Here is an 18,990-nt window from a genome sequence, read left to right on the forward strand (position 1 = left end):
AATAATCCCATTTATATCATTCTGTCTCTCAGAGTTGTTTCTCCCCAAGTGTATGACTTCACATTTATCATATTAAACTGCATCGGCCATGAGACTGACCATTGCAAGAGTCTGCTTGTGTCCTCATCAAGTCTGCCCTTATGCAATTCACTGTTTACTACATTGTTAACTTTTGTATTGTCCATGTATTTTATTCAATAAATTGCTAACTGCACATCCCATACCTAGGTCCAGGTCTTATATATCACAAGTAAAGCAATGGTCCTAATACTGAATTCTGGAAGAACCCACTGCAAACTCCTCTCTTGCAAAGAATAAAGTAACAAGAAGGCAGTTGCACACTGGCGCTTACATTGACATCTGCACTGAGATTCTTAAGGAAATTCTGTGTTGTAGCAGTCTTGGAAGTACCAGATTCTCCCACAAGTAACACAGGATGTTTAATTTTCACCATCTGTTCAAGTAGCCAACTGATACGGGTTGTATCGACAGTAGGAACTAGAAATTATTTTGCACAGTTTAATATAGCAAAGTACATTGGTTTATTTCAATATTTACATATATTAAGCATGTTACATTGCAGTACCCTTGCTGTCAATTTTTTCCTCTTATAAATGTTTATGTCTAAACGATAATTAACGTCTGCCCAGTGATTGCAGCTATTGGAAGAACGGAAACGAATTAGAGTGTGACAGGTTTACATACCAGATGTCACTATAAATGCTGACATAGCAATTTATATAATGGAAATATAAAAACAAGGGATAAATGGCCACTAAATTATATCTGCCTGTCCTGGTTCAGTCAGCTTCTATATTCTAAATCTAATTCTTTTGAAGACTCTATTTAAGCACTCTCATAGGGATCAGCATTTCTGAAATAAACTGCATTGTTCATGCAAAATAGATCTATATCCCAAAATTCATTACTATAATCCTCTTATAATCCAAAATGGAAAGTATTTTGATAGAATTTTAACAATTAACCTTATTTGTGCTCATCAAGTACTACCAGGACACGCAGAACACAGCTATAGGCTGATTAAAACTCCTTTCTGTGTTTTAATTTAAATCATTAATAAGATGTGAATATTGCTGGTGAGATCAACATTTACGGCCTTTGCCTAATAGCCTTTGACAAGGTAATAGTGGTAAACTGCTTCCCTGCCTTAACTGTTGTAGTCCATGTGGTGTAGATACATCCATGATTTAGAGGGGACTCACAGCACTGAAGGAATGGTGGTATTACCCCAAGTCAGGATGGTTTGTGGTTTGGAAGGGAGCATTCAGATGATCAGATTTCTGGTCAATGGTAATTCCCATGGTTTAATGATGGAATGACATTAAAAGTCAAGGGGAAATCGTTAGATTCCCTCTTGCTGGATATAGTCAGTACCTGTCGTTCATTTTACACAAATGTAACTTGTTGCTTGTCAGGTTAAAGCCTCTGAACACTGTCCAGGTCTTGCTGCATATGGACATGGACTGCTTCAGGATCTGAGTTACAAATGCACTGTACAATCATCAGCAAATATCCCCAAATATAATCTTTTGATGGAGGGGAGGTCATTGATGAAGCGGGCAGAAGTGTCAAGATTAGAGTGATGCTGGAAAAGCACAGCAGGTCAGGCAGCATCGGAGGAGCAGGAAAATTGATGTTTCAGACAAAAGCCCTTCGTCAGGAATCATTGATGAAGCGGCTGAAGATGAATGATCCTAGGACACTATCTTGAGAAGCAATTGCAGAAATGTCCTTGGCCTCCAATAACTAGAAATATTTTCCTTTGTGACTTGATAATCAAGGGCAGTCATTCTCACCACATCTCTGGAATTCAACACTTGGTTCCAAGGCTGGAATGAGCTTTGGAGCTGAGTTAGCAAATTGATCAAAGATGAGTGGATTATTGCTGTGTAAGCATTGTTTGATAGTACTGTGAATAAAACCTACATCACTTTGCTGTTGATTGGGTAGAGTGATGGAGCAGTAATTGGCCTGTTTGGATTTGTCCTGCTATTTAAAGACAAGACATATCTCGACATCTTTTTAAATTGTCAGGTGTAACCAGTGTTACAACCAAACCCAACACCTTCCTAAGCCCCAACTCAGAATACCTATGTGGGGGTTTTCCATTTCCTGTGTTTGAGTATGGGGACAATAGCCAATTAGTGATGTACTGGGTTTGCTTTTCAGCTGATGCCTACTAAGCGTTTAATTTAAGTTACCAAAAACTGTCCTACATTGGTACCTGACAATTGCAGATTGAATAGTCTTTCAGCCTAGAATTCTGGGCCCCACACTGATAGTCTATTATCAAACACATTGCATAACTGGGTCCCCAATTCATAAAGACAAAAACTTACCAAGAATATCTATAAATTTTACTTGAGGATCATGGACATATTTGGGCACAAGATTGGTCCATGGAACCCATTTCAGTTTCACATCATCAAAGTGAAAGTCATAGAGAGTTGGTAGCTGACCTACAACAAACATAGAAGTTCAATCTTAAAATTACAGAATATCAAAACTCAACAGTTTTCCACAGTTTCATGTCAATTATGAAAATAAAGTTATCTTGGAGGAAGGCATGTGCAAAGAAATTTGGTCAGAGGTTTAAGATGAAATACAATAAATAATTACAGTTCTTTTTGATTTCCATTACAGGTAGGGGCGCAGAGAGGAAACACACCATCCTTTAAAATATAGTCCATGGTGGGGTGTCTGTAAACAAGTGGCAGGGCAAGTTAAGGAAGTGATTAAAAAGATATATAGAGTCATTGGCTTTATTAATTGCAATAAAGTAGAAAAGCAAGTAAACTATGCTAAACTTTTATAAAATATGCTCATTTCTAGAAATCAAATTATAAAATGGATGTCAAAACTTTAGAGGAGCTGTTGATAAGATGTCCTAGAGTTGTATCAGAATAAAGGACTTTAACTATGCACAGAAATAAATACCTGAATTTGAATAGTACTTTTTATGATCACACAACTTCTCAAGTTTTACAGCCAATGAAGTACAATGAAAAGAGTGGAGAAGCTGGAATTGTTTCCTCTAGAGCAGAGTCAAAATCTGATCGAGGTGTTCAAAATCATGAGGCATTTTTATAGAGTCAATAAGGCAAACCCTTCCATTGGGAGATGGGTCAGTAACCAGAGAATACAGATTTAAAGTGACTGGCAAGAACAAGAGGTGACATGAGTTTCTATGCAACAGGTTGTTATGATTCGGAATACACTGCCTGACTGTACTTTGGAAGGAAATTTAAAAACATTTCCAGGCCTCTCAGGGAAAAGCTACTGAATGAGGATAATCAGATAACTCTGCTAAAGAGCTGAAAATGTGTTGCTGGAAAAGCGCAGCAGGTCAGGCAGCATCCAAGGAACAGGAGAATCGACGTTTTGGGCATGAGCCCTTCTTCAGGAACTCTGCTAAAGAGCCAACATAGGCACACCAGTCTAAACAAATACAAATTCAAATCAAGCTACTTCTTAACTGCACAACAAGACAATAAAGAGATAAGAGATGGGATCAGGAGTCGACAAACATTCAACATGATCATGGTTGAGATATTGCCATGACACCGCTTCCCTGCCTGCTCTCTATGTCTCTCAGTTCCTTGAGAGACCAAAAATCTGTCTATCCAAGCCTTAAATAAAGTCAATGATGGAGACCCCATAATCCCCAGGATAAAAACTTCCAGAGTGGACACACTTCTCATCTCAGTCCTAAATGACTGTTCCCTGATCCTAATACTGTGAACCCTTGTTCCAGATTTTTCAGCAAAGGAAGCAATCTCTCAGTTTTTACTGTCAAGTCCTTTCAAAGTCCCTCCTTACCGCCAATTTCCAAGACAATTTACTCAGCCTCTCATCATAGGTCCACCCTGTCATCACAGGAACCACTCTAGTGAAACTTCACTGAACTGCCTCCAATGTAAATGCTTCCTTCCTTACAAATGGAGACCAAAACTATACATTATTGTGTTATCATGAAAGCCCTTTGTAATTGTAGCAGACTCCCTTATTCTTGTAATCCCATTACAAAAAACTAAGACTTACTATTTGATTCCCTAATTGGTTTTCTGTGTTCTTAATATGAGCACAGTCTCCCCGAACATCAACATTTAAAAGTTCCCCTACTTTTATGCTTTCCATTCTTAATATCAAAGTGCAAATCTTTCACAACTCCACATTATATTCCATATGTCACCTTCTTGTCCACTTAGGTAATTTGCCCAAATTCTTTGGGTCATCCACACTGTTTTCATTCCCATCTAGATTTGCATCAGCAGCAAACTTGGAAATATTACTTTTGGTCTCTTCATTTAGGTCACAAATATAGATGGTAACAAGCTGACCTCCAGCACTGATCCTTGCACTAGTTACTGCCTGTCAACTTGAAAGTGTCTTGTTTCTTCTCTGCTCTCTGTCCATGAACCAATCCTCCATTCCTACTAATACATTACCTTCTCCAACCAACCCACCCATGAGCTTTTATTTTACATATTAACCCCTTATTAAAGGTGACACCTTACTGAATGCTTTTTTAGAAATCCTATTATACCACATCCATGCATACCCCTTTATCTATCCTAAAAGTTACAACTCAAGAAATCAATCAAATTTGTCAAGAGCATGTTCTCTTTCATAAAGCTAGACTGGTTCTCTTTCTGATCATACTATGATTTTCTAAGTGCATTGTTAATATTTCCTTACTTCAGATTTCAGCAAATAATGTAAGTTCCGAATGACTGCTCTCAGAATGCACTCATTCCTCCATATCCATTAGGGATTTGTTCCTGAGAACTCCCACAAATGATGAAATTCTTGAGTGCGGAGCTCATTTAAAATAGGTTAAAATGGTTAAAAATATTCCGGTATGTGATTTGGCCCCATGGGTGTTGATTTCTGTTATGACTTTTTTTTTGGCATGGATAAGCAAATGCACGATTTTGCGAATACAGAGGATTAACTGTAACAGGTCTGCAATTCCCTATTTTCATTTGCCCTTTCTCAAACAGCAGACTTCCCTTTTTCTTCATAAATGCCGTTTCTGAAATGTTGATTTTCCTGCTCCTCAGATGCTGCCTGACCCGCTGTGCTTTTCCAGCAACATTCTAATCTTGACATTTGCCCCAACAAGTCCATACTGACTCTTCAAAAAGCATCTCACCTCAATCCATCCCCCTACCCTATACCTGTAACCCTGCATTTCCCATGGCCAACACATTTAACTACACATCCCTTGACACAATGGGTATTTTAGCATGGTCAATCCACCTAACTTGCACATCTTTGGACTGCGGGAGGAAACCGGAGCACCCAGAGGAAACACATGCAGATATGGAAAGGATGTGCAAACTCCACACAGACAGTCGCCCAAGCGTGAAATCGAACCCAGGTCCCAGTACTGTGAAGTAGCAAACCTAACCACTGAGCCACTATGCCATACTCCCGAAGTTGTTCTAAAATCTAGGAATATTGGAAATTCACAATCAATGCACTATGGATTTCTGCAAAAATCTCTTTTAGAACCTTAGGATGTGGGTCATCTGGTCCTGAGATTGCGTCAGTTTTTACTTCTTCAAATTTCTCTAACATCGAACAAAAAGATTGACACTACTTTTGACAAGATTTCAGATTTATAGCAATCTTTATATTTAGAATGTAGAGCTATCACAACATCTTTCCTCATTAAATTCCTAGTTATATGATAGGAATAGGGTAGGAATAGGGTAGGAATAGGGCCAATCAAAGACAGAAGTGGAAAGTTGAGTGGGGACCCTGTGGAGATCGAAGATGTGCTAAACGAACATTTCTCATTGGTTTTCACTCAGGAAAAGGAGAATATTGGAGAGGAGAAGAATGAGGTACGAGATATTAGACTAGAAAGGATCGAGGTTAATTACGAACAGGTGTTATCAATTCTAGAAGGAGTGAAAGTAGACAAGTCCTCTGGGCTGGATGAGATTTATCTGAGGATTCTCTGGGAAGCTAGGGAGGAGATAGCAGAGCCTTTGGCTTTGATATTTGAGTTGTCATTGTCTACAGGTTTGGTACCAGAGGACTGGAGAATTGCAAATGTTGTGCCCTTGTTCAAGAAGGCAGTACAGATGTCCCAGGTAATTATAGACCAGTGAGCCTTACTTCTGTTGTAGGAAAGATTATGGAAAGGATTATAAGAGATAAGATTTATAAATATCTAGCAAGCAACAATTTGACTTCAGATAGTCAACATGGTTTCGTCAAAGGCAGGTCGTGTCTCACAAAGCTCACTGAGTTTTTTAAGAACGTGACCAAGCATGTAGATGAGGGTAGGGCAGTTGACGTGGCATACATAGACTTCAGTAAAACCTTTGATAAGGTTCCACATGGTAGGCTGATGGAAAAAATGCAGAGGGATGGAATTGAGGGTGATTTAGCAGTTTGGATTAGAAACTGGCTTCCTGAAAGAAGGCAATGAGTGGTGGTTGATGGAAAATATTCAGCCTGGAGTCCGGAGTCAGCCTGGTGTGCCACAAGGATCTGTTTTGAGACCACTGCTCTTTGTCATTTTTATAAATGACTTAGACGTAGGCATAGGTGGATTAGTAAATTTGCAGACGACACTAAAGTCGGTGGAGTAGTGGATAGTGTGGAAGAATGTTACAGGTTGCAGGGGGATTTGGATAAACTGCAGAATTGGGCTGAGAGGTGGCAATTGGAGTTCAATGCAGCTAAATGTGAGGTGATGCACTTTGGGAAGAATAACAGGAAGGCAGAGTACTGGGTCAATGGAAAGATTCTTGGTAGTGTGAATGTGCAGAGGGATCTTGGAGTCCATGTACATAGATCCCTGAAAGTTGCCACCCAGGTGGATAGTGCTGTTGAAAAGGCATACGGTGTGTTAGGTTTCATTGGTAGAGGGATTGAGTTCCGGAACCGTAATATCATGCTGCAACTATACAAAATGCTGGTGCGGCCACACGTGGAATATTGCGTACGGTTCTGGTCCCCATATTTCAGGAAGAATATGGAAGCATTGGAAAAGGTACAGAGGAAATTCACTAGGATGTTGCCTGGTATGGAGGGAAGGTCTTATGAAGAAAGGCTGAGACACTTGAACCTGTTCTCATTGGCAAGAAGAAGGCTAAGAGGGGATTTGATAGAGACATACAAGATGATCAGAGGACTAGATAGGGTAGACTGTGAAAGTCTTTCCAAGGATGATGACGTCAGCGTGTACGGGGGGCATAACTACAAATTGAGGGGTGATAGATTTAAGACAGATGTCAGAGGCAGGTTCTTTACTCAGAGAGTGGTAAGGGCGTGGAATGCACTACCTGCTAATGTAGTCAACTCAGCCACATTAGGGAAATTTAAACAATCCTTGGATGATTTTAGGATCGTGTAGGGGGACGAGCTGAGAATAGTTCACAGGTTGGTGCAAAATTGAGGACCGAAGGGCCTGTTCTGCACTGTATTGTTCTATGTTCTATGATCAGAAAAGACAAAGTACTGGATCAAAAACTTACCTGGCAATTCTCCTGGCCCTGCAAGGGTATTTGAGGCTTCAACTGCTGACATGCTGGCAAGGCGTTTCACATAATCATCAAATTTCACCCTTCCATCCTCGAGAAGACACGCTCCCAAAGAGCAGTACAAGGCCTCAATAAAATAGCATTCTAGAACGTCAAAGTTATCCACCTCTTTCTCGAGGAAAGAGTCCAACATCCTAGCAAGCTGGACCACCTGAAGAACAATTATTCTAAGTGATGGTTGTCTTAGAGCATACTTTCCTGTTCAAAATACTAACTTTTAAAGTAAGTAATGATAGAATTTATTTTAGTAAAACACATTCTTAAATCAGTAGAAAGTAACAATGCCTTCCCCTTTGATCTAATCTTTCTAAATCATCTCTATTTTGAAAGACTAAATAGCATGGTCAGAATTTGGTCCATCCATTTTTTAGTGGTGTTTTTGGCAAAAGTTCAGCAGAAACATCACTCACAGGTTTTAGTGAACAAACAATGGCAGAACATGGAATCAGGGAAGCATTAGTGTCCCTTAGTCAGCAGCTTCTACAGAACCGTAGAAAGGTTATGGCACAGAAAATGATCATTTAGTCCATCAGGTCTGCTCGAGCTGAATAAACAAGCTGCTCATTCTAATCCTACATTCCAGTGCCTGGGTATGTGGCTGGTAAGGTTCCAGGGCTTCAGGAGAGGAACCAGGTTTCTTTTTAATGAGTTGAGGGTTTCTACCTCAACCCCAAAACTGAGCATTGAATTCCAGACATCTAGCACACTCAGGGTGAAAACATTTTTCTTCCTATCCCCTCAAATTAATCTACCAATCACTTTAATTCAGCACCTCTTAGTAACTGATCTCTCCACTCAGGGAAAACCTTCTTCTCTGTCCACTCTATCCAAGCCCCTCATTATTTTGGATATCATAATGGATACATCAGCCTCCTCTGTTCTAAGAAATACAACCTTAGCCTATCCAATCTTTCCTCAAAGCTATAATTTTCAAGCCATGCCAACATTCTTGTAAATCCCCTCTATACTCTCTTAAGAACAATTATGTCTTTCCTGCAATGTGGTGACCAAAACTGTACAGAAAGCTTCAGCTATGGCCTAACAAGTTTTTTCTATAGTTCCAGTATTACCATCTTGATTTTACATTTCAATACCTCACCCAATGAAAGTAAGCATCCCATACGCTTTCTTTACCAACTTATCCAGCCGACTTATTACCTGTTAACATGCACTCTTAGGTCTAATATTTTATCTCTCTCAACACCCTCCAGTTTTTTTTGTATTCCTTTGTTTTGTTTATTCTCCTCAATTGCACTACTTCTCACTTCTCTGGATTGAATTTCATGTGCCACTTTTCCACTCACTCCACACGCTGTCACACATCATCCTTTATTTCCTTTCAATAATCCAATTTTGAATTCAACTCACCACATTCTGCTGTTTCCCATGGGTTTTAATTTTTCTTAACAGTTTGTCATGTGGGATGTTGCTAAATTGCGGTACCAAAGACCAGATAGACAATGTTCATTGCTCTACCCACATCAATCCTCCTTGTTACTTCCTCAAAAAATGCAATTAAGTCAGTAAGACACAATCATTCCTTACCTGTCTATCCCTGATTAATCTGTGCCTTTCCAAATTACAGTTAATCCAATAGTTTAGTACTGATTCTAATAAGGTCAGACTAAGTAAGATTGACCGGTCTATTGTTACTTGGCTCAGCCTCAGACCTGTTTTGAATAGCGGTTCAATATTTACAGATCTCCAATTCTATTGTCCTGGGGAGGCTCACTCACCAATGAAAGCCTGAGTACAGAAACAGATCACTACCTGATAGGAGAAAAGTGATGGATACAAGAATTTTCTGACAGAAATACTTTCATGTTATGTGTTTTACAATATCATTCTAAGAAATTATATTTAACATAAATTTATTTACAATAATATTCATTTCAAAGTAAAATAAACTGAATTGTTAATTGGTTTCTCTAATTCCTAGCATAAAAGATCATTCTTTTCAATACATTTTATTAGAAATATTTTCACCTTAAATAGTTTACTATGAGCACTCCTTACCATGTTCAATTCTGTTTGAGGTACAATTGTTTTTAACTTTTCCACTTGTCTGCCATCCAACATTCCCTCCACTATCATTTCAATGATGTAAGGAACATACTTATTAAACAGTTTGTGGAGGTCAACCTGTTCTTGCTAAAGCAAACAGAAAGGATTTTAAAACATAAAGTTGTGAGATTTTAAGCTATCACATCTCATTTTTGTCCTTTTAGTTCTTAACACATTGCTTATGTGAAGAAATCTCAAAGAAAGGTTGAGGATGTGAACACACTGTGTGAATGAAATACTCACATTCGTATAAAACTTTTTAGGGTGTCCCAAAATGCTTCACAGCCAATTAAGTTATTTTAAGAACAGCCATTTTTATTGTATATGAAACATGGCAGCCAATTTGCTCACAGCAAGCTGGCAAAGGCAGCAAAATAATGTCAACTGGACAAGTGATTTTTAACTGATTGGTAAATATTGCCATAGCACCACAGAGAATGCTTTCCTATTCCTTTTCAAAATAGTGAAAAGGGATTTTTTACATCTACCTGAGCAAGATTGGGTCCTGGTTTAATGTCACATTAGAAAAAGGCATCTGTGACACTGCAACATTCTGAATAAATGGTAAAACATTTGCAATGTCAGCATAGATTCTGAACTCAAGTGATTGGATCTACAACCTTCTAGTCCAGTGGCAAGAGTAGCCAAATTAGTACTTTCTATCAATAAACAAAACTTCAATTTTTAAACTTCATTTTGTTTAAACTCATGTTAGAACTTAACAAGGTTTTAAAAAGATAATTGCACAGATAAATGGCACTAGTTAGTTGACAAAATGTAATCGTATCTGTCTAAAAATGTGGAAGTAACAAATTCCATGCGGTACAATGGATTCTGAAAACTGGCAGTTAAATAAAAGCCAGTGTTAACTGTTGATGTTTCAATGTAGAAAATTTGAAACAGATTATGAAAATCAGTTTATACCTTGCTTGTCCTCTCATTAGTCCACTTTTCCCAAAAGGGTCTATAGCGCAGGTTCTTGGGGTCCACGTACACCATCCCACAGCGAGAGACCGTGGCTGGAGACGCATACTGTAAATCTCCAACCTATATCACCCAGAGAGAAGTAAAGGACAGGCTCAACATGCACATATCAAGAAAAGGCCAATAATAAATGTTCATCAGTTAACTCTTATATACCCACTTTGATCCATGCTTTAATTCCAAAACTAATCCTGCATCACGTGTGTACCCTGATCATCCCAAACTGTTGACAGGATTTCCATAAGAGAGTTCTTCACAGTATGCATGGTATAGCTACAAGTCTCGCCACACTAGTGAACTCTAATTTATTAAGCATATCTTTAATGCATATTTAGTATGTATGCTTTTCATGGCAGTGATTTTGACAGGTTTAACACAAAATCCAGCTGCTGGCAAGCATGTCATGGAGGTGAAGCTATAATTCTATCATTATATTCTAGTCATACAAACTTACCAATCTCACACCAGAACTGGTTTGCCTGTCCCTAGTAGCCCCTTGAGAAGGTTAGGGTGAGCTGCCTTCTTGAACCGTAGCAGTCCATGTGCTGTAGGTAGACCCACAATGTCCTTAGGGAGGGAATTCCAGGATTTTGACCCAGTGACAGTGAAGGAGTGGGGATACATTTCCGAGTCAGGACGTGAGTGGCTTTGAGGAGAACTTGCAGGGAGCAGTTTTCCTATGGAGCTGCTGATTTCATCCTTCGAGATGAAAATGCAGATATGGGAAGCCCTAAATGAGTTTTTTGCTTTGATTTTGAGGAGCTGGGAAATAGGTTTGAACAGATCAAGATTGATGAAGCTGATAAGCTGGAAACTTTGGCAAACATTAAGATTTATAAGTCCCCAGGACCAGACTAGATTTATCTGAGGCTGCTCCAGAAGGAGGTTGCTAAGCCGCTGGCGAAGATCTTTGCTTCCTCATTCTCCACAGAGTCATACTGGAGGATTGGAGGGAGGTGAATGTTGTTCCTCTTTTCAAGAAGGGGAATAGGGAAAACCCTGGCAATTACAGACCAGTCAGTCTTACGTGTGTGGTCAGCAAGGTTTTGGAAAGAATTCTGAGGTATAGGATTTATGACTATTTGGAAAATCATATTGTGGTTAAAGACAGTCAGCATGGCTTTGTGAGGGGCACGTCATGTCTCACAAATCTTATTGAGGTCTTTGAAGAGGTGACGAGACAGGTTGACGAAGGTCGAGCAGTGGATGTGGAGTATATGGACTTCAGCAAGGCATTTGATAAAGTTCTCCACAGCAGGCTCATTCATAAAATCAGGAAGTATGGGATACAGGGAAATTTGGCTGTCTGGATTAAAAAAGCAGAGAGTGGTTCTGGATGGAACGTATTCTGCCTGGAGGTCAGTGTTAAGTGGTGTCCCGCAGGGCTCTGTTCTTGGGCCTCTGCTCTTCTTAGTTTTTATAAATGACTTGGATGAGGAGGTTGCAGGGTAGGTTAGTAAATTTGCCAATGACACAAAGGTTAGAGGAATCATCGATAGTATCGAGGGCTACTGCGGGCTGCAGTGCAACATAGACAGGATGCAGAGCTGGGCTGAGAAATGGCGGATGGAGTTCAACCTGGATAAATGCGAAGTGATGCATTTTGAAAGGTCGAACTTGAATGTTGAAAATAGGATTAAAGATAGAATTCTTGGCAGCGTGGAGGCACAGCAGGATCTTGGTATTCAACTGCATAATCCCTCAAATTGCCACCCAAGTGGATAGGATTGTTAAGAAAACATATGGTGTTTTGGCTTTCATTAACAGGGGGATTGAGTTTAAGAGCTGTGAGGTTTTGCTGCAGCTCTACAAGTCCCTGGTGAGAGCACACTTGGAATATTGTGTCAAGTTCTGATTACCCTACTATAGGAAAGATAAGGAGGCTTTGGAGAGGGTGCAAAAAAGGTTTACCAGGATGCTGCCTGGACTGGAGGGCTTGTCGTACGAAGAGAGGTTGACTAAGCTCAGCCTTTTCTCTCTGGAGAAGGAAGAAGACAGGTAACCTGTCCACATTTCCCCTCCCCTCACCTTATCCCAGTCCCAAACCTCCAACTCTGCACCGCCCTCTTGATCTGTCCATTGTCTTTCCCATCTATCTGCTCCACCCTCCTCTCTAATCTATCACCTTCTCCCCCACCTTCATCTACCTATTGCATTCCCAGCTACCTTTTCTCTAGTTCCATCCCAATCCCATTTATCTCTCATGCTCCTGGCACATAACCCCTTCATCAGGAATGAAGCTTATGTCCGAAACGTTGATTTTCCTGCTCCTCGGATGCTGCTTGACCTGCTGTGCTTTTCCAGCACCACACTCTCAACTCTGATCTCCAGCATCTGCAGCTCTTACTTTCTCCTCCTAAACAAGAAAGTCATATTATAGACAGAATCTGACAGTCATGGAGCTGCTGGGCCCAGAAGGGATAAGTCAACTTATTTAGGCAGGGTAGAGCAGAATCCCACCACTTTTCAACCGCCACCAAAATTTGGGACTAGGCAGGGCAGGCACCTGCTCAACCTGCCTGGCCCACTGTCAGTCAAGATCCTTAAGTATTCACTTACAGATCATTTAAGGGCTACTTAAGGACAGATTCTCACCACTGCAGAGTGCTTGTCAGTTAGGAGTTTCGGTTTTAGGACCTCCAGCCTATCCTTCCTGCTTCTTGGAAATGAGCAGGATGCTCAGAAAACCCCCTTTTTACAATAATGATGTCTTCTGTTACAAATGACTACCTGCCACCAATAGCAACAAGCACAATCTCAGGCAATACAGTAAAGAGGCCTTTGAATTCTAAATCAAGTTGTAGACAATTGAGGGCCTGAGCATGAAGCAGCCTCATCTCTAGCCCTACAACTTCCACTCCCTGTGGCCCCCTCCAACCCCATAACCCCTCCTAACTCCACAACAATGCATTTACCTGACACCTGGGTCCTTGCAACCTAGACTGTCCTGTCGGCAGCAACATGAACCTCCTTCCTGGCACTAGGAGAAATTGAGGACTACAGATGCTGGAGATCACACTCAAAAAGTGTGGTGCTGGAAAGCACAGCCGGTCAGGCAGCATCTGAGGAGCAGGAGAGTTGATGTTTCAAGCAAAGAAAGAGCTGATACTTGACTCTCCTGCTCCTCAGATGCTGCCTGACTGGCTGTACTTTTCCAGCACCACACTTTTTCACTCCTTCTTGGCACTTCTGAGTGTAAAAGCCACTAGCCTCTAATTCATTAGTAACTACTGTGAGGCAGGACTTTTGTTCAGGGCTTGATTTCAGAGGATGGCACTCCTGGCATCCTCTGACATGCCTAATTTGAGAAGAGCCCTTAGGTGTTCCATTGTGGATGTTCAGCAAACAAGCATGACACCCAAGTAAAAAAGGTTTCATTTAAGAAAATTCTGTCCTATAAAGCTATCTATGTGTTGGCACTGACTTGTTTATGTGAAGTGGGCATCACTGGCCAGCCCAGGACTTAAGAGTCAACCACATTGCTGCGGGTCTGGGTGGCCTGGTGGCTCAGTGGTTAGCACTACTGCCCCACAGTACCAGGGACTCAGGTTCGATTCTAGCCTTGGCCAACTGGCTGTGTGGAGTTTACACATTCTCCCCATGTCTGCGTGGGTTTCCTCCCACAGTCTAAAGATGTGCAGATTAGGTGAATTGACTGAGCTAAATTGTTTAAAGTACTCAGGGTTGTGTAGGTGAGGTGCATTAATAAGGGGTAAATGTAGAATAATCGGGTTGGAGAATGGGTCCAGGTGGGTTACTCTTCAGAGGGTCAGTGTGAACTTGTAGGGAATCTATGATTCTACATCAAGGCCTAATCAGGTAAAGATGGCAGATTTCCTTCCATAAAGGACATTAATGAATGATGGATTTTTATGACAATCAAAGGTAGTTACATAGTTGGCATTAGACTGGCTTATTTGTTTGCTTTTAATATTGAGTTCAAATTTCACCATCAGGAGGATTCAAATCCATGTCTTCACCACATTAACCTGAGCCTCTGGGTTACTAGTCCTGTGACATTACCACTGCATCACCTCCTCCTGCTGCTAAAGATCTGTCTGTAATAAAAGTTCCACTTAATTTTCAAAGAATAGAAAGAAATTTTAGCATATATCTGCATTATACCCTAACTTCTGACAATGCAGGGCAGCAAGTGAATAACTCAACTTCTCCTTGATTTAATGGTCAGAATTAGCTGCCATATGATGAATCAGATCTTGCACAACTCCATTTTTATTTTTGCCTTTAGGACTCTGAAAGAATAAACATTCTCCTTCCCATCACTGATTTTCCAAAACACAGAAAAATCTGAAAATAAAGATTTCCGCAGCAGTACCTCGAACAGCAGTGCACAGTGTGCCTGTAGCCTGATACGTTCACCATTAGCTAGAGTCAACAACTTGTTGTCATCCATTACTGAGTTCATGTTCTCTACCCAGAGAGCATCCACATCTCCATCAAATAAAATATACCTGCAAGATACATAAAAATACATTTTAAATGCCCACATTTTAAACTGCTACTCTTGCATACAAATGAAATGTCAAAATTTCTTTTGCGAGGAGCTTACTTTAAACAATTCATAACGAGAAAAGCAATGAATGAAAATTTATCAGTAATTTTCAAAGGAAATCGGACAAATATTTCAGTTGGAAAGATTTGCAAGGTTATAAGGGAAAAGGAGGGACAAGGGACATGTATTTTGTTACAAAATACAGTGAAAAATGTTGTACTGTGTCACCACTCTCCGACGCCATCTTAAAACACAGGAAAATAAACCAAACCATAGCACACAAAGGCAGAAAAATAAAGAAATAGTGTTCAACTTTACAGTCCTTCTTGTAAAGTGCTCCGCCATGGGCCATGGGCCATAGGCCATAGGCCTGGTGGCCAGACACGAGTCTTCTTCATGCTCCACCACTCTTCAGCACCATCTCACCTCCACTGATGCTCTCACTACTCTGGGTCCTCACTGGATCTCACCAATGCAGATGCCACTGATGATGCCAGGTACCACACTGACCCAAACTTAACTCTGCCTCCACCATGAGTCTACTTTGGGCCTACCTCACCGATGCAGTTGGGTCTCGTACTGGGCCCAAACTCGCCTTGTCTCCATTAATCAGTGTTGGACACAGACACCACCAGGAACCCAAATTCGCCTCTGCCACAGCAAACATGAGTCGGCACTGAAACCACATCATCAATTCAGAGGTACTGGGCTCACTCTGATTCCACGCTGGGTTCACTCACTGTTGCCAATGCTGTTGCTGCAACCGAGCTCTTCAACAAAAAATTAGTACAGGAAAGCGAGAAAAAACAAAGGAAACTAAAAGAAAAGCAGGAGTGGACAAGCCCCAGGCTCAGGAGCCATCTTACCAGATATCTGATGGGTGGGAGAATGGGAAATTGATTTGGTAATAATCACAGAATCAATTTCTAAACACAGGAGGAAGCTATTTGGCCCATCATGTCAGCACATTTTCTTCAGATGAGCATCACTACCTAGTTCCAATCTCCTGCTTATTCCCCATACCCAAGCACACTATTGTGCTTTCCAGCTCAGCGAATAAACTTACATACAGAACCTCAACCTAAGCTACAAATCCTCTCAAAATTCGTGAAACTATTGTTATCCAAAAATCATCTAAAGCCCTCTTGAATGTCCCATTGGAACCTGTCTCCACCACACCCCCAAGTGAAAAAGACTTAATAACTTTCAGCATCTGCAGTCCTCACTTTTGCCTGGTTGATTTTAACCTTACTGCGAATCCTCTTTCAAGGATGCCTACCTTGAAGAAGTTCTCCTCCTCTCTCCACAAGAATCTCAGTGAGTCACTCTCTCACTGCAACCCCCAGGTCATCTCCTCTGACCTGAAGACCTTCTCCCCAGTCTACCACCTTCCCCCCCCACCATCCCCCCCACACCACCACCACCATTTATCTCCCCTCCAGAGGCTCCCTGCCTCTATTCCTGATGAAGGGCTTTTGCCCAAAACGTCGATTTTCCTGCTCCTTGAATGCTGCCTGACGTGCTGTGCTTTTCTAGCACCACTCTGATCTAACCTCTGGTTTCCAGCATCTGCAGTCCTCACTTTTGCCTAGACTTAATAAAGTGCTAATGCATGAAAATTGGTACAAACTGGCCTCTTACCTCTTATCTTGTCATTAGCATTTGGTTGGAGAATCATACTTTTTTTTCCTTAATGTTGAGAAACTCATTACTGATGATCATAGCTGATTTTCAAAACTGTATCACCAATGCCCATGTTGTTCAGGCAAAATTCTTCCTCATACGATTGAATTTCTAACTCACTATGTTCTGAGGTAACAGAAGTATGGTTTCAGTGGCTGTGTGGCTGAATCAGGCACGTTGGTGGAACTAAATGAATCTTAGTTATAGCTGAGTAGCTACACATTGGCAGGACACCAGTTAAGAGAAAGTGAGGACTGCAGATGCTGAAGATCAAAGTCAAAGAGTGTGGTGCTGGAAAGCACACCCAGTCAGGCAGCATCCGAGGAGCAGGAGAATCAACGTTTCAAGCATGAGCCCTTCACCAGGAATGAATCACCTGTTATGCTGAGTCAGAACTGAGGAAGAGTCACTAATGTTAGCTCTGATTTCTCTCCACAAATACTGCCAGACCTGGTGAGCTTTTCCAGCAATTTCTGTTTTTGTTTCATCCACAGTTCTTTTGGATTTTATTAAGAAAGAATGTACAATTGAACCTGGTTCTTGGAAATGAGCTGGTACAAGTGGATCAGGTGTCAGTCAGGAACATTTAGGAGAATATAATCATTGTATTATGAAGTTCAGGATTTTGGTGGAGAAAATCATAAATACATCTAGAGTAAGAAAAATCAATTGGCAATGAGATGAACTTCAATAAGACAAGTACAGAGCTGAGAGCAAGTGAGGACTGCAGATGCTGGAGATTGGATGCTGGAAAAACACAGCAGGTCAGGCACCATGTGAGCAGCATGAGAGTCAACATTTCAGGCATAAGCCCTTCATCAGAAATAGAGCTGGGCAGCATACACTTCAACAAGAGGTGGAGGGAAAACTTGTAACTGAACAGTGGGCTACCTTCAAAGAGATGGTTCAGGTGCAGTCGTGGTATGTTCCTTCAAAAGGGGAAAAAAGGCTAAACAAATCCAGAGCTCTCTGGAAACAAACAAGATAGAAATTAAGATAAAGAAGTAAATGTGTGATTATAACAGATATCAGATTGAAAATATGATTGGGAACCAAGAGGAATCTAAAAGATTCAGAGGGGAAGATGGGAAAAAGTTGTAGCTATAAGAGCTGCTCCTTTTTTGAGGTATTTTAGGTGTTAAATTTCCTCAAATTGCAGGAGCAGCAATTACTGTTTTATATGCTATTGCATTATTTGGAACTTTAGGGGAAAAAAGTCAAAACAACAGCACTTTAAAAAGGGTGAAAGGTGGAGATCCAAGATGGCGGCGATCTAGGAAGATCGCTGTGCTGAGCTCCGCACTGTAGCACATGCAGGACAGAGCCTCTACCCACCCTACCCCAGTCATCGCGGTAATGTAGGACTCTGGTAGAGTGACAGAGTCCTAGAAGGTCCTAGAAGGTCACTTACCTTCATTCTTGCCACCTCAAGGATGCTGAAGATTGGAGCAGGTTCGCCTGAGGCCAGGGCTCAACCTATAGGCTCGCCAGACCCAACTACTTACCAGGCCTTGGGTTCAGAGCTTACAAAACTTTGCAAGGTGCTGGGGAAGCAAATTGAGGACAAGTTGGCTCCGATCTCTGTTATGTTGCAGAAACATGAACAGCAGCTGGGAAACCTCGGAAAAGTTGTATGAGGTTGAACACAGGATCACAGTGGTGGAAGCTGAGACTGATTCCTCCAAGGATAGGATCCAAGCCTTGGAGACACAGGTTCGTAATTTGCTTGAGCAGATTGATGATCTTGAGAATAGGGGCAGGAGGAAAATATTCGGAATGTTGGTCTGCTGGAGGGGAAGGAAGGTGAGCAACCAGTGGAATTTTTTGAGGTTTGGCTTTCGAAATTCCTTAACTTGGAAGCTGGAATGGGAAGTTTGAAGATTGAAACAGCTCACCGGGCCATGGAACAAAGGCAAGGTCTGTCCTGGTGCAATTCCATAATTATAGAGACAAGGAGAGGATCATGGAAGCTTCCAGAGTCCAGGGGAAGGATCCAAAGGCCTTAGTTTACGAGGGCTCTCAGATCATATTTTTCCAGCACTTCTCAGCAACAGTGATCCAGAAAAGGAAATCCTATGATGGCATCAAGAAAAGATTGAGGGAGCTCGGGATCCAGTACTCTCTCAGGTACCCAGCGATGCTTCGGATTACCTTTAATGGACA

The 18,990-nt window shown here is 41.1% G+C and overlaps 1 protein-coding gene across 2 annotated transcripts in view; it reads right to left on the minus strand.

Moving 5' to 3' along the window:
* Window positions 1-18,990, minus strand: part of dnah10 (dynein axonemal heavy chain 10) — a 380,504-nt gene that overhangs the window by 181,148 nt on the left and 180,366 nt on the right. For both annotated transcript variants that reach the window (XM_087999811.1, XM_087999812.1), the window contains exons 40-45: window positions 14,968-15,103; window positions 10,572-10,694; window positions 9,600-9,734; window positions 7,518-7,734; window positions 2,361-2,480; window positions 353-498 (exon numbers count right to left, since the gene is read on the minus strand). In XM_087999811.1, the coding sequence (XP_087855937.1) occupies window positions 353-498; window positions 2,361-2,480; window positions 7,518-7,734; window positions 9,600-9,734; window positions 10,572-10,694; window positions 14,968-15,103 (877 nt within the window). The remainder of the gene's footprint in view (window positions 1-352; window positions 499-2,360; window positions 2,481-7,517; window positions 7,735-9,599; window positions 9,735-10,571; window positions 10,695-14,967; window positions 15,104-18,990) is intronic.

This window comes from Chiloscyllium plagiosum, unplaced genomic scaffold, assembly GCF_037043375.1.
Source record: "Chiloscyllium plagiosum isolate Xiang-an unplaced genomic scaffold, Cpla_swu_hap1 HiC_scaffold_24, whole genome shotgun sequence".
Classification (NCBI taxonomy): domain Eukaryota; kingdom Metazoa; phylum Chordata; class Chondrichthyes; order Orectolobiformes; family Hemiscylliidae; genus Chiloscyllium; species Chiloscyllium plagiosum.